The sequence below is a fragment of the Babylonia areolata genome, chromosome 4 (assembly GCF_041734735.1).
Source record: "Babylonia areolata isolate BAREFJ2019XMU chromosome 4, ASM4173473v1, whole genome shotgun sequence".
In the NCBI taxonomy this organism is placed as follows: Eukaryota; Metazoa; Mollusca; class Gastropoda; order Neogastropoda; family Buccinidae; genus Babylonia; species Babylonia areolata.
In genome coordinates, this window is record NC_134879.1 from 27,921,349 (window position 1) to 27,937,622 (window position 16,274).

General features: G+C 39.0%; 2 protein-coding genes across 2 annotated transcripts; one reads left to right on the forward strand and one right to left on the reverse strand.

Moving 5' to 3' along the window:
* Window positions 1-78: 78 nt before the first annotated feature.
* On the reverse strand, window positions 79-10,902 carry LOC143281013 (peptidyl-prolyl cis-trans isomerase FKBP2-like). Its single transcript, XM_076585900.1, has 5 exons — window positions 10,833-10,902; window positions 7,197-7,388; window positions 5,089-5,201; window positions 4,183-4,265; window positions 79-1,209 (listed from the first exon to the last, which is right to left on the reverse strand). Exons 2-5 carry the CDS (start codon window positions 7,356-7,358, stop codon window positions 1,148-1,150), a joined length of 420 nt encoding a protein of 139 aa, XP_076442015.1. The 5' UTR covers window positions 7,359-7,388; window positions 10,833-10,902; the 3' UTR covers window positions 79-1,147.
* A 13-nt stretch (window positions 10,903-10,915) lies between these two features.
* On the forward strand, window positions 10,916-15,236 carry LOC143281014 (small nuclear ribonucleoprotein Sm D2). The gene is made up of 3 exons (XM_076585901.1): window positions 10,916-11,026; window positions 11,431-11,610; window positions 13,338-15,236. The coding sequence occupies exons 1-3, from the start codon at window positions 11,022-11,024 to the stop codon at window positions 13,510-13,512; spliced, it is 360 nt and encodes a 119-aa protein (XP_076442016.1). The 5' UTR covers window positions 10,916-11,021; the 3' UTR covers window positions 13,513-15,236.
* The last annotated feature ends 1,038 nt before the right edge of the window (window positions 15,237-16,274 follow it).

Genomic DNA, 16,274 nt, shown 5'->3' on the forward strand with positions numbered 1-16,274 from the left:
CTTGACTCACCAGAAACAATTTGATAATAATGCTGTTTGTATATAACAATCCATGCACAGGTGCAGTAACACAAGACGAGATACGAAGATCCTTTATTGAAATGTCACAACATACAGAAAACATCAAAAGGACAAATAAAAAGAAACATTACCTTTGGTCCTGTCTTACCAAATCCCTAGGTAGAACGGGGTAAAAATCTCGAATAAGAATGGGTTCACATCACCATGCCTATCAACACCGTCCTCAAGAAAGACTTAAATTTAACCAGTGTCGCTACCTCATGCAAACATGGTTAATTAGTTTTTGCAGTTAGATGAAATAAACATATAAAAGATGGTGAAGAAAAATTGCATAGAGGTAACTGTAATTTCAATAAAACTGTCAATGAGTTTTTGGTCCATGCTGTCATAATAAACAATTAACTAGAACAAAAATTCAATTTGCAGTAATTAAACTGACTTGTTTGAAGTATCAAACTTAAAGATTCTGAAGTTCAAAACCGCAAAGAAAGAAAGAAACAAACAACAACAAAAAAACTTAAGTTTAAAATTAAATTGGTTATATTAGTGTCAAGTCAGAAGAACGAAGACCCTATTCCAGTGGATACACACACTGACACACAACATCACAACAGAAAAGCGTCTTTCAATACCAAACTTTTTACCAGACTGTGATGCCTGTACTACATGTCAGTCTGCACTTCCCATCTGTGTTTTCACAATGGGTGGTTCAAACACTTACATTTTGACAAAATTCTCCACAGAATCTGCTTAAAAGATAGGGAAATTTTTAATACAGCACAATAAGGTAGTATATTTCTTTGGACGTATTGCCATGTTAATTTAAAGCATTAATGTTAAAGTGGAGATTTGTGAAACACTGATGAAAAAGTATTCATACCAGCACTCAGTGTACACTTATCCATCAAACAAACATGTTCATTTACTGGCAAATATCACTGAATAGCCAGGAGCATGGATTTCACATTGTTATTTATCTACCCCGTGTCAATGCAGGCAGATGTGTGATGACAATGAAAGATGGACATTTTTTTTCATATATGAAATGCACTGATCATTAAGTGGACAGACAGCATCAATGATTCCAAAGCCAGACACAAGAATTGGGTCACCACCATCCTCTGGGCTACAACTCCTCTTTCCGTTCCACTTTCAGTAACTCTACCTCAAACACCAGAGTGGCCCCTCCTGCACAAACAAGCAGACATCATTACAGCAAAGTGTGTACCGACATTTTGGTAAATAACATTATGGCAGATTTATTAAGACTGTGATCATCATGAACTTCTGAATTATTTATCTTTGAAACAAAATATTCAGATTATATATAGCTTGCACGCACACACATACTCATCCATCAATTAACTACGGTAACCTAACTGAAAAATGGCCTACAGAGAACCCTCAGATATTATGCAAAGATATTCAGTGCTGAACAGAGATTGATAATTCAAATTACACAACTATGAACAAGAATAATCATTATGTCATGTGGCACTAAACAAAGCCTCAAGTCTAGAGGAAACTCCACAGCTTCAGTTTCCACAGGAAAGTCTTACATGGAAGAGGGGAGACATGCACAGACACGTTTTCACATGTGTGCACATGTTATCTCTCTCTCCCCCCAAATGCCTGGAACAGTTTATTATTCATGGCGAAGAGTTACGTCATTTTTAATATTTTCATTTCTAAAGTTTGTAAATCATTCCTTCAAATAAAACTGAAGCCATGCTGAATAAAACATTAAAAAAGAAAAGAAAAAAGAAGTCTTGTGAGGAGACTCGAGACCTGTAAAGCAAAATATCAAGGATTTTGTGGGCAATTATTTTAGTTTTAGATATGTATTTTATGTTTTACCCAAAATAAACAGTGATACATGTATACATTTAACCTTTCCCATACGTCACCTAAAATTTTGCATGCTGTACGTTGTGGGTGAATAGAAACCCATGGTCTCTGTGTTGTTACTAATCCCTTCCCGTACGTCGTGGGTGAACAGACACCCATGGTCTGTGTTGGAACTAACCCATTCCTGTACGTCGTGGGTGAACAGACACCCATGGTCTGTGTTGGAACTAACCCTTTCCTGTACGTCGTGGGTGAACAGACACCCATGGTCTGTGTTGGAACTAACCCTTTCCTGTACGTCGTGGGTGAACAGACACCCATGGTCTGTGTTGGAACTAACCCTTTCCTGTACGTCTTGGGTGAACAGAGATCCATGGTCTCTGTGTTGTAACTAACCCCTTGCCGTACGTCTTGGGCAAACAGACACCCATGGTCTCTGTGTTGTAACTAACCCCTTCCCGTACGTCGTGGGTGAACAGACACCCATGGTCTCTGTGTTGTAACTAACCCCTTCCCGTACGTCGTGGGTGAACAGACACCCATGGTCTCTGTGTTGTAACTAACCCCTTCCTGACATCATGGGTGAACAGACACCCATGGTCTCTGTGTTGTAACTAACCCCTTCCTGACATCATGGGTGAACAGACACCCATGGTCTCTGTGTTGTAACTAACCACTTCCCGTACGTCGTAGGTGAACAGACACCCATGGTCTCTGTGTTGTAACTAACCCCTTCCCGTATGTCATGGGTGAACAGACACCCATGGTCTCTGTGTAGGAACTAACCCCTTCCCGTACGTTGTGGGTGAACAGACACCCATGGTCTCTGTGTGTACATAGACGCCCCTACCCAACACACACATGCCACCTGTGCACATATACATGCACTTGCATACACACTGATACACACACACACACACACACACGTGCGCACAATCTCTGTCCCTGTCTAGCCACACTGTCGAGCAAAAAGCACAACATTTGACTAATGCTGTGTGTGTGTGTGTGTGTGTGTGTGTGTGTGTGTGAGTGATGAAATTACATCAGCTGATGCAGTGATACATTTGGTGGCTGCAACTTGTAGATGTTATTTAGATCAGGGATCTTTTGATGAAGTACAAAAGATGCATCTCCATTACAAACAGAAATGTTTTTTTGGTTTTGTGTCAGATTTTAGGCTTATAGGAAACACTGTTTTTTCTTTTGTGTGTTTATGTACATACACACACACCCCATCGTCTACACACACACACACACACATACACACACAAACGCACGCGCGTCCATTCCAGATGCCGTCAGAAAGGACTGTAAAAGTACCGACACAAGTGTAAGTGATTCTTTCTAGCCTTTCCCCCCTCCCTTATCGCATAATGCGATAACAGACACGAGCACCATATGTTTACTGTATGGAGTTCAACTGATGCCGGTCGCACTGGTACCAGTCCCCTTTCCCTTGACCGAAATGTTGGCTTTCTTTCTTGGCTCTCTCCCCCCCCCCCCCCTTTTTTTTCCTTCTTTTTTTTCATATGCAGGTTTCCTTTGTTTCGAACTGACTGAATTAAGAATAAAATTTCTATATCAACTAGATTCAGATCAATGAATTTGAGACATAAATGATAATAATCTAGTTCTCAAAAAAGTCTTTTCCAAATTGATGAAAATAACCGGTACCAACTGGTTCTGATGATTTTCAGTTACAAGAAAAACAATTCATTCAAAGTTGTATTTAAATCAGTTCTTTTACCTCGTAAAATAATTATCCATTTTTGAAATGAGTTAAACCGCAGACTTGAACTAGCATATGATATAACAGACAAAAAGGCCTGATCTCGGTGGCACCAAATCCAAAAGGTGGGCAAGAAGCATTTTCTCTCCCTCTCTCTAGCAGGCACAAGTGACGTCACATAAACAACGCATGGCGGGCAAGACTTGTTCTTTGCAAGTATGTGTGGCTCCACACCCATGAGGTACGGCGCACAAAATTTATTCTTTTGGGAGTATGGGTGTGCACACACCCACGACGTCCTAGGATGTTTATTGTATATTTATTTCTTTGATAAAACAAAGTAATTTTCAGTTGATATGTAGTATGATACATTACAAACAAAGTAATGAAATTTAATGGAAGTGACTTCAAAATTACTTGACTTACAGTGCAAAAAACATGTGTGTGGGTGTGAGCACACCCACGACGTACAGGAAAGGTTAATCATGGTCACCAAAAAGTAAGTACTCTGCATAGTGACCTATTTTTGTGCCCTTATTTCACTTTTCTTGCCAATGTGAATGAAGAAGAGAACCAACACTTACCTGGTATTTTTGGTGGGGCTCCCTGATCACCATATCCCATTTCTGAAGGGATCACCAGCTTCCTCTTCTCACCTTCACACATCCTTCAGTCCACAGGGAAACAAAGGAACAGTTCAATTAGATACCACTCATGCAAAATGAGAGAAGAAACACCCAAGCTGAATGAATTTAATAAGCAAACAAAACACTACTGAATAGTGTTTCATCAGATTTTATTGACTCAGCTATGCTTAAAGTATGAGTAATGAATGTATCAAGTTCATATTTTCATGTACAAGACATTTTAGACAATATTTCAATGCAGTTGTGTGTGTGTGTGTGTGTGTGTGTGTGTGTGTGTGTGTGAGGTGTCTTCCTTTGTCTGTATTCCTGTGTCAAGTCATTGCTGTCTGGTTGTTTTTCTCTTTTCTTGTTTTTTATTGTTTGCTTAAAACTGGCTCTCTGATGATCTGTTGAAATGGCAGTAATAGCTTTATGACAGTGTTGTTATTGTAAAACGAAATATAAAAAAAAAAGATTTAATCTTTTTTTTTTAAACCTGAGAATCAATAACTGTGACAACACACCATGAAGATGGGCAGATTGGACTGGCTCTTTTTGTAAGATTATCATGCGGTTGCATGAACCATTGGCAGGGAGAACATATATGTGAATCACAGAGCTGGAACATACTTTTCGAGTTCTTCACAATATGTGTACTCTCTTTTTTTCTGACAGCAAAGGATAATTCCTGGTATAAATTACTGGAGATTTTTTTAAACCAAAATTTACGCGCCCCCTCCCACCCCCACCCCCCCCCACCACCACTCCACCAAACCTCTCTCTGCCAAACAAATCATCTCTCTTCATTTGATTCCACTAATTTCTGTTTTGATAAAAAGACTGAACCAAAAAAGGATGAAATACCCTAGTAGTCCTTGGTCCCACCCCTTGATGACTTGTCCCACTCCCAGTGTGAAGACAAAGGGCTGATTGCGACCCACACTGCTGTCAAACTCTGTTCCATCTTCCAGCTTGCCCTGAAACACCATGCACCCATCTCTGTCATTAACCCTCTGCTTCCTCCTGCATCATCATCACAACATCGGGGCATTTCCTTGCTCTCCATTACAGGCAAGATACTTGCCAGGATCCTACTAAACCGCCTCACAGCACACCTTGACCAAGGTCATTTGCCTGAGAGCCAATGTGGATTCCGGAAAGAGCGTGGAACCACCGACATGGTGTTTGCTGCAAGGCAGCTGCAAGAGAAATGTCAGGAGCAAAATGCTGATCTGTTCTCCACCTATGTCGACCTCACTAAGGCCTTCGACACCGTGAGTAGAGAGGGACTGTGGAAGATCATGACCAAGTACGGATGCCCTCGGAAATTTATCTCCTTGGTCAGCCAATTCCATGAAGGCATGCAGGCTCGAGTCCAGGACAAAGGCGAAACATCTGCTCCTTTTGCTGTCACAAATGGTGTCAAGCAAGGCTGCGTCCTGGCTCCAACGCTGTTCAGCCTCATGTTCTCTGCAATGCTTACTGATGCCTTCAGAGATGGCGATGTTGGAATCGGCCTAAAGTACCGAACAGATGGCAAGTTGTTTAACCTCAGAAGGCTTCAAGCAGAAACGAAGGTCATGACAGACATCATCAGAGACTTTCTGTTTGCTGATGATTGTGCCCTCAACGCTGGATCTGAAGCTGACATACAACTCAGCGTCGACAGGTTTGCCACTGCCAGCAGGAACTTCGGCCTTACCATCAGCGCAAGGAAAACTGAAGTTCTCCATCAGCCAGCCCCAGGGAAAGCCTACGTTGAGCCCAACATCACAGTCAACGGTCAGAGACTCAGTGCGGTGGAGCGGTTCACATACCTTGGCAGCACACTGTCATGAAATGCGACCATCGACGATGAAGTGAACGTCAGGATTGCAAGAGCAAGCGCAACTTTTGGTAGACTCAATGCAAATGTCTGGAACAGAAGAGGCATTAGTCTTGAGACCAAGCTAAAGGTCTACAGAGCAGTAGTTCTCCCCACACAACTGTACGCCTGCGAAACTTGGACAGTGTACAAACGACATGCTAAGAAGCTGAACCACTTCCACACAACATGCCTCAGGAAGCTACTGAACATCAAGTGGCAAGACAAGACCCGAGACACAGAGGTGCTTGCAAAAGCCACCCTTCCCAGCATCTTCACCATCCTGATGCAGTCCCAGCTTCGCTGGGCTGGACACGTGGCGCGCATGCCAGACCATCGGCTGCCCAAAAGGCTCTTCTATGGCGAGCTGCAACAAGGGAAGAGATCACACGGAGGTCAGAAGAAGCGCTTCAGAGATACTCTGAAAGTCTCTCTGAAAGCGTTTGATATCAACCCTGACTCCTGGGAGGAATCTGCAGTGGACCGTGACAAATGGCGTGCTCCTGTGCACAAAGGCGCCAAGTTGTGCGAGGCCAACAGGACTGCTGCAGCTGTTCAGAAGAGGCAGGCCAGAAAGTCACAGGCAAACAAGCTCCCTGACAATGGTATGCCTGTCTTTGTCTGCCCTAACTGTCAGCGAACTTTTCGTGCGCAGATTGGACTATTCAGCCATCTGCGCATTCACAGATAGATTCATGAGCATCCTCCCCACCACCCCACCACCACCCTCCCCCCATCCCCCAGCTGGATGACAATGATGGTCATCATCGATCTCGGACACACCACCAACCCTCATCACAACACTGTGACACAATCTCAAAGTTCATACTCAGAAAAAGAGATTTTGTAAGAAATGAATCCCCACCGATAAACACAACTATTTTGTGACCTGTGAAACAAAATCAAAGAAAATACAAGCAATCTATACTCCCCTAAAGAAAAAGAAAACACACACACATACACACACAAACATGGGAAAATATTTTTAAAATAAATATATATTGAAAAAAAAGTAAATTACAACCAGTTCTTTTCCTACATCAGAAAAAAAAAATTGCTTACATCACATGATACACTTCCATCTCATCAATGGAACTACTGTTCATACCGTGTAATGCATGTGTAGAGTGTCTCCTTTCCGTGACTTGATGGTGCAGTCATCTGGGTCAACTCTTTTCTTGACACCAATCTGCAGCTTCTTTTCTGCAGCCTCCACTCCATAGACCAACAGCAATGGCAACCCGTAGAACAGCACTCCCAGCACATTCATTTTTCCAAGTCACTTTTTTCCCAAATTTCTCTGAAAGGTTAGAATAGCAAAAATAAAACAACCACACTTATGCAACACAGTCTCCTATGTCTTCAAACACTGAAAGATAGAGATTTAGAAGCATGTCAGTCCTTGCTATTTACAATTAGTAAACATACAAAGCAAACATTACTACTACTCTTCCACTTTGGCCATCTTCTGCAGTCATTTCCCCAAGTCATATCATTTACTGATGACTGCCTTCTGCACAGGATTATCAAATCACAGATAGACTACAATGTCATTCAGACATACAAGAGACTTGGCCTGTGATTTTATGCAAAAATGTGTCTATGTCAGTGCTGGCAAATATTTTTCAACATCTACTAATGAGATAATGAGACACTTCATAAGGTCAACACAAACCTATATCTTGGGGTCCATTTGCTTAAGACCAATTCTGTGCTGAATCACATCAACTATGTGCCATGTACCTTATTCTTATCTGTGCACATTAATCTATGCCTCTTTCCATAAAAATGCTGCAAGACTCAGTATGTACATTTCACTGATGCTCTTTTATAGAATATAATGCCATCATCTGAGGCCTCCACACACAAAGGGATTCATAAGTGTGTGTGTGTGTGTGTGTGTGTGTGTGTGTGTGTAGACATGCTTGAGATAATTCAATGCAGGGCAGCACATTTTCCAGTTTATCAAATTTAATAAAAATACTTTTTTTTTAAAGGCTGCATCAGTGACATGCTTTATCTTGGACAATACTACCTCTACACATTGATTTGACACGAACAGCAAAGATAACTATGTTGGTAGGTTAATAAGGAACCTGTAAAACTGTTTATTTCACACTCATTAATCACTGCATACATGCATTTTTTTTTCTCCCAGCCATTTGTTGGCCTTCTCTGTCACCTCTCCAGTTGCCTTCTGAAAAGTCATCGAGGGCTGGAAAAATCCATGTATGTGTGTGTGTGTATGATTGAAACCTGATAAAATGACACAAGAAAAGAATGAATGCCTGAAGGCAGCTGCTAGTTGATTCTACACAGTTAGGCAGCCTGTTGGGCAAATGACTATGAAATGAGTATGTGTTTCTAAAGGGCTTAGAATTCGGTCTCTGGTCAGAGTTTCAGTTTCTCAAGGAGTGTCACCCTGTTAAGACAAATCCATATATGCAACACCACATTTGCTAAGATGCAGATGCCCAACAGCAGCAAAACCCAATGCACATGTTCAGCTTTAAGCGCATGCATGTGTATTTATTTGTGTACCTCTCAGAGTGAATAAAAATACAGAATTTTGCCAGTGGACAACACTCTTGTTGATAAAAGTTCTCATTCAGTGCGTCAAGTGTGTGCTGCATACAGAACCTCTGTTTATTATCTTATTTGAATGACTAGATGCTCTTTTTTTCCCTGTCAAACTTGGGATAAAGTGTAGGAACTGAACCAACAGCCTTACAGACGCTGTACTGGCAGAGAAGTGTCTTAGCCATTCTGCCACCTTCCTCCCTATCAAAGACTGGTATATAGAAGTATCAATAATAAGAAGATATATTTTAAAAATCTAACCCCAATCTTTCTCCCCACCCTCTGCTGGTAAGTTATACTTATGGACTAAAAAAAAAAAAAGAAAAAAAAGCTATGGCTGTTCGTTGGTACTCTTGGGGACTACTACAGCAGTCAGATTGTCCATGCTGGAGGCATGAACATGCCAGTGGTACTCCTGTTCATTCCTTTCTTCTTTCTGTCTAAGACTCAGAGATACTTTCTTTCTAGGACAAATAATTTCTTGTTCCTCCAAAGTCCGAGTCATTGGCAAGTAATGTGATGGGTTTATCTCAACACTGAGAAGAAGAGGATATATGTGTGGACCAGGTTCTGCCTTCAACAGGACAGGGCATCTCTACTGCTCAGCATGTGTTGAGGGGAAATGCCACCAGCCTACCCTTCAAGCAACTTTGCAATCTTATGACAGGTAAGAGATAGTGACCTTTTTAAATATCATTTTGCTATACCTGATTTTCCATCGAGATACCTCATGATCAAGTGCAGAAGCCAAGCTGACCATCATTGCATCGGACTGGGGAAAGCACATGTGAAAAAATACAAAATAAATGAATATTACATTTTTGCTGGTGGTGAAAATAAACAGCCGACAGGGAAATTTTGATGACCATTCAAAATGCGGTGACAGTCCCTGCACTGACAACTTTCCTTCCAGCTAGTTCCAATCTGTTGTTTATATTAATTTTATTATATTATATATATATATACATATACATATAAGAGATCAAATATTGTTCTATTTTGCTGAATGCAATTGTAAAACCTTTGCTGTTCTTAACTGTTTGTCTTTCTACTTTGTTTCCTGTGTCATAATCCTTGTATGTTGTTGAACTGATTGATCTTCTGCTGGTCTTACTGGCAGGTTTACGGAATTTTTCTGGTGGCAAAACTGGAATTTGTTTACAATCCTATATAAGATGGCGTGGCAGATAATTTGTATTGTTCCTCAAGAGTTGATGTATACTCTGTTCTTGTAGCATTTGAGTCACACAGACTGGGTCCTTTGACCTGCATGTTGTCTTTGGCGATGAACATGCCATTAAAATGTAATACAAATAAAAAAATTGATAGATAGATATCAGATATATGTGAGACCTCCACCTCAGTATGACGGATATATATGTGTATGTATGTATATGTATATATATATATATATATATATATATATATAAGATATACTCATAAAACTATATACTCATAAAACTGGATAGATGTAATAACAGCCAGACAGACAAAGTAAACTCATGATACTGAAGTAAAATTGTGTCAGTTTTACTTGTTTGATTCTACAGAAGGTTATGAGGAGAGTTAATTGAAACCCATAAATTGATAAAATATCAAATTGCTTAAATGATGTTAATGTAAATAATATCCTTCGAATGTCAGATTATGTGAGTACAATAAACTCTGTGATAAAAATTTGTAAGGTGCACTGTAATACCAACATAAGGACAAATTCTTTAGCTAAAAGAATTGCACAAATATGGAATGCATGGAATAATATGATTATCCTTGATAATCTTCTTGATATGAACATCAAATTATTATTATTATTTTACACATGTATTACTTTGACGAATGTATTACAGTGAATGAATAAGGCAGCACAATATAGTGCAGGCGTATCCCACAAATAAGGGAAAACACAGATACTGATAAGAACATTAATCTGATTAAATTTTTTTTTAAAAGGCAATCTGCACTTCAGTCTGCTACTACATCTGCACTTCAGTCTACACTGCCACTTCATCAGTGACTCGACTTGGGTTTTAGTCTCACTCCATGAAGATGTTACTGCATCGTCCACCTTCTAATCCTACAATTGTAGTGTTTACCAAAGTGTTAGCTATCTATGATCAGTTACCAAGTTTTAAATTAACGTCAAAGGGCTATCACATGCACATACGTGGAATAACAAAACGTGGGGATGTGTCTCGTCTGCTGCGGCTACAGTTTCAATGCTGAAATGGTCTTCTGCAACAAAGATCACTCGTTTCCGTTTCCGCCGGTAAGCATCACAAAGCAGCGAGCTTGAAACGCGCAGATAACGTTGGAAGCCTAAGGTCCATTAACGGTTCTCGCAGGTCAAAACACCATGGCGTAAGTGTTGTATCAATTTTATCGGTCTGCAGTTGTGTTGTATACGTTTTGAAAATATTTCACTCTGTGCAGTTATACCTGCTACAGCAGTTGTGTAAGTTGGGTTGTCGTCAAAAGGTATTATGGCACGTATATAATATGTGTGTGTGTGTGTGTGTTCTCTCCCATTTGGAGAGACCAACAATTATCTGGTCAGGAGAAAAAAAGTGTTAAAGTCTGTTTTTGATGATAATCATGTCTGCATTCTTCACGTTCAACACAAAGGGAAAGCCAAAACATGGAATTTTGGATCAATCATGACAGTCATTTAGTTGAAAAATGTGTTGTTTTATCATGAAAAGATATGTTTGTAACATAAAGTATTTATGATTGTTGATTGTATGTATGATTGTATGTGAGAACAGATCTGGGTCGACAAAGCCGAAGAGTGACATGACACCGGAAGAGCTGCAGGCTCGGGAACAGGAGGAGTTCAACACAGGCCCACTATCAGTGCTGACACAATCTGTGAAGAACAACACACAGGTCCTCATTAACTGTCGTAACAACAAGAAGCTGTTGGCCAGAGTCAAGGCCTTTGACAGGTACATCCATCATTTTAAATAGCATAAAAATCATTACATACTGACATTTCAAAATCACCATGTTTTACACTATTACAGTATACATAGAGAGATTGTTTCAAAGTTTGGATGCTAAATTATAGATCTGCCTCTAACTCACAGGTTGAATATTTATATGATCAAACATCAGCTTCCTTCAGAGTTGTCTAGTTGTTTTATTTTCAGATTTTGATTGTGTTATGATGAGGAGGAAGGACACAGAATGGTCAAGACGCTTATCTGCTAATACGGTATCTGTTAGGGTCTGGGTTCGAATCCTTGTCCCACCTTTTCTCTTATGTTTGACTGGAAAATCACACTGAGTGGCCAGTCATTCAGACAAGATGATAAAAACTGAGTTTATCTACACTCAGACGAGATGATAAACTGAGATTATGTGTACAGAATGCACATAGGCACTGAAAAATAACCTTTTGCAACATAAGTGTTTCCCTACATCAAAACACTATATGAAAAATTCACTTTCATAGGAACACAAATAAATGCATGCACTCAAGCCCCGACTGACATGTTGGGTGATGCTGCTGGTCAAGCATGCGCCTAGCAGATGTGTGGTACATATATATGTATATATATCATATGGATTTGTCCAAACACACTAACACCACCTTGAGAAACTGAAATGGATTTAGATGTACTCATACAAATTTGTGTGTGATTTTTCTGATATGGCAGGTTTCACAGAATTTGGGTTAGAGATAACTTGATTTACGTGGCATCACTCTTGCTGAGTTATAATGTAAATTTTGACTTTTGTATGTATATTTATAAGTGTTTTTCAAACTGTGGCAACAAATTTCAAGAAGTTTTCAGCCAACAAAAGATCGACAAGTTTACCAGTCATTCTTCCATATGTAAGAAGCTATGTCTTGGGTGGTTGCTACTTGCATGATTTGGGTTCTTTCTCATCATTAGGCAACCAAGGGAAGCATGGCTGATGATTCCTTCCAAGACAGCACATATATATTTATATGCAATAATTATATTCTTTGGTTGAATTAAATCAGTGTAGTATCTTTGTGAAAGACCTAGAAGCCAGCTGAGCACCATTAAAGGTGGTAGGTTCTTTCAGTTTTGATAGGCCCCTTTACTTTTTGTACTTAGATTTCTTTAAAATCAAACTGTCCTTTGAAATTGAAAGAGTTACCTCTCTTTGTTTAATATGAACCTTTCACATTACCGTTTCATATCTGCTCCTCAGTTTGAACTGTTCGGAAAGACTCTGGAGAAAACAGACAGAGTAAATAGCCAGTGAGAATAACTGCATTAGACTCTGTGTTAAATTACTTGTAGTTTCTTTCTGTTTCCATTTTCACACTGTCATTCTTGAGTTCGTTAGCAGGAAAGGCAGTTTGATGTTATTTTTGTTTGTTTTTAGTGTGATGTAGAAACTGATTAAAAAAGGCAGCCTATTTGAGTACACTGAATATGATAGTCAGGATGGCAGAAGCACACACTGTTCACATAGAAATGACAGGTCAATGGTTGAGCTGTCCTTTGCAATGTTTGTGAGTTCTGATGTTGTTTTTTTTTCTTTAGATTATTAAGTCTACACTCAATAATTAACAATGATCCTTCAGTGAGGGAAAAGTCTTGTGTGTGTGTATGTTTGTTTCTTTTTCCACTCTTCTTCACGTCTTTTTACCTTTTGGACACTTAATAGTTTTGTTTTTCTCTGCTTGGTGCAGGCACTGCAACATGGTGTTAGAGAACGTGAAGGAGATGTGGACAGAGGTGCCGAAGACAGGAAAGGGCAAGAAGAAGTCCAAGCCTGTTAACAAAGATCGCTTCATCTCAAAAATGTTCCTGAGGGGAGACTCCGTCATTCTTGTGCTGAAGAATCCCCTGGCTTCTGCCAAATAGGCAGGGTGGTGTTGAACTGGAACTGTGTCATGGTGGTAATACCATTACCAGATACTGATATGACTGTTCTTTCAGTTACACAGCATTAATAGTACTGTGTTCATTAATTACTGAGTATCAGATGTTGCCAGGAACTGGAACAGACATTGCCAGTGATGTTTAGAATGTTGTCATTGTGTTCACTTAGTTACAGTTTCTGACAGAACATAAACATTTTTTTTTCTGTTCATTCATTTAGAAACCTCATCATTTTCTGTTTTTAATTCATAAGGTTTGTAATTTGACACTTCTTTTTTTTTGCCTGATTGTATATTCTCTGTCACCAGAGTGTTGGTAATATTTGACAGTTATTTTAGGTGGGATAATGTGAAATTTGTTTTGACAGGAGAGTACACTTTATTATGAACATTCTCATCTGAAGGAATGGTCTCAGTGTGCAGTGCTTAAAAGTATTACATTTTTTTGTGGAGAAACTCTAATGGTCAACAGTACAGAACTGGTCTGTGGTAGAATGTATAACCTGGTATGTGGTAGAAATCGTTCTCTTGTTCTGGTCTTGAAAAATAACTGCATCAATATGCACACTTTAATTTGTATGTATCACCATCATACATTCATAGATCCAGTTCTAGAAAGCGTCAACTGTCAACATCATCTGGCATCAGTTTATGCTGTTCCAGTAATTGATTTCACCCAAGTGAAGCATGCACTGGAAAAACCAAAGAACTAGACTGCTATTTAGGATAATATAGGATGCAGTAAAAATAAATTGAAAATGTAAAAGAAAGAAAGAAATTTCTGTGGATTAAGTTGCTGTTCCAGTTTAGGGACAGTAGTGAGTTTGAGCACTTACAACAGCTCTGCATGCATTTTGACAAAAACAATTCATATAGAATTTATTCTGTAGATATTTTGTTGAATGTCTGGTTTTGTGGAAAAGAATGATTCTGGAACAATTTAAAATGATCATGAGCGAATGCCTTTGTTGTGGGTCAGTGAATTTACTACATTTCCAGGAAAACAAAGAGTGACTTCAAGTTCAACAAATTGGTTGCATGTAGAGAAATGATGAGTGGAAAATGGAAGTCCCAGGTGATGCCTGTTTGCCTGGAACTAGTGTAAGAAGGTCCCAGGACTTCCTGTGGTTAGAACCAGTCAAACCTTGCTTGTCAAATTTCCTGATGCATTGCATGTTGCTGTTCCTAATTAGATGGTGAAGCTGGGGTAATTTTGATTTCTGTCAACAAAACAGTCATCAACTTGCTTCTGGTTTCATAATCCTTTATGACTGAGAAGAGTACTGTGAATTTTGTTTTCTCCATGAACAAAAAAGTACTGAGAATTTTGTTTTCTTCATGAACAAAATTGATGTTCTGTGCAGAAAATTAGGCACTAGTTAATGGTTGTTTTTAAAAAGAGAGTTTAATTACACATACTTAACCGTGACCCAACTAGTGCAGACTCCGGCAGGGGTCTGAATTTCCTATAAATGAAAGTTGTTTCGGTTCAATCTTCATGCTTTCAAAATGATTTTGCTCTTCAGCTTTGAATCTCTTCATCAGTTCATGCTAATGTGTTTTTTTTGTGTTTTTTTTATTGCTATCACTGGTTATATGTTTCAGACATTAGTTACATTTCTTCACCATCATTTTCATACATTGAGAAATCATAAACATTTTTGCTTCTTTTTTTTCTGAGTATCTGAATAAATACTTGAGAATTTGCATTGTTTTGTGTTTGTCAGGCATCTGGTTAAAAAAAACATGAATAAAATGAGATGAGAGTTTGCAAAAGGGAAGAATTAAGCCACAAAAAGTATGCACTTATTTCTGCAAAGTAGGAAGGATGTGGAATGTATGAAATTTCTTTTCATTTACAAAGTTAAAGAGAATCTTCTTCATCTACTTTCTCGCTGTATAATCCATTTCACATTTATTTCCTTTTTTTCCCCTCCTATAACTAGACCTTAGTGTACTTCTCAGTCTGTCATGACTTAAAGGTTGCAGTGTATCATGCACATCACCACACCTGCTGGAAGAAACTGAGTATGATTTTAAAAAGTAGAGATGAAAAAATAATGGCACAGAGTATGAAAAAGGAAAAAGTAAATGTATGATAAATAAAGCAGAAAACAGTTCACTTGGGTTATACTTCATTTATACCTCACTCTAGTAATGACTGCAAAGATAAACACAAGTTGTTGGGGTTTTTTTGTGTTTTTTTTGGTTTTGTTTTTTTTGTGTGTGTGTCTTTTTTTTGGTCATTACATACTTGTGTACATAGGAAAGGCAGGCAATTACATTGACACTTGTCTGTCGGTGCTACCTTTTCTCATTTCCTCCAGTTTCACTCATTCAAAAATCTACGTTTCTGTAGTGTTGTTTATTTACAATAAATGTTATGAAATCTGGTGGTCAGTTTTGACTGTGTTTGGAGCTCTGATCAGGTCTTTCTTGACAAAATATCTTAGTGTGCAGCAGATTGAGAAGTGGTGTGCGTCACATGTGTGGAAATCAAAGTAGCTTCATTACTTGTCAAGTGGACAGTCATAATATCTAAATCAGTAAACATTCTCTCCTTTGTTTCCAGTTGTTTTTCTGCATGTCTAGTAATTACTGCAGTATGTGGGTTCAATTTAAGAAACTGAAATGAAAAAAGTTGAGATGGTAAGTGATTTGTGCTGTTTTGTAGTGTCATGTTGAACAGGACCAGATGAGTAAGCAGTGGGTCAGAGTAAATACTGAGGTGAAATCTTCATGCTT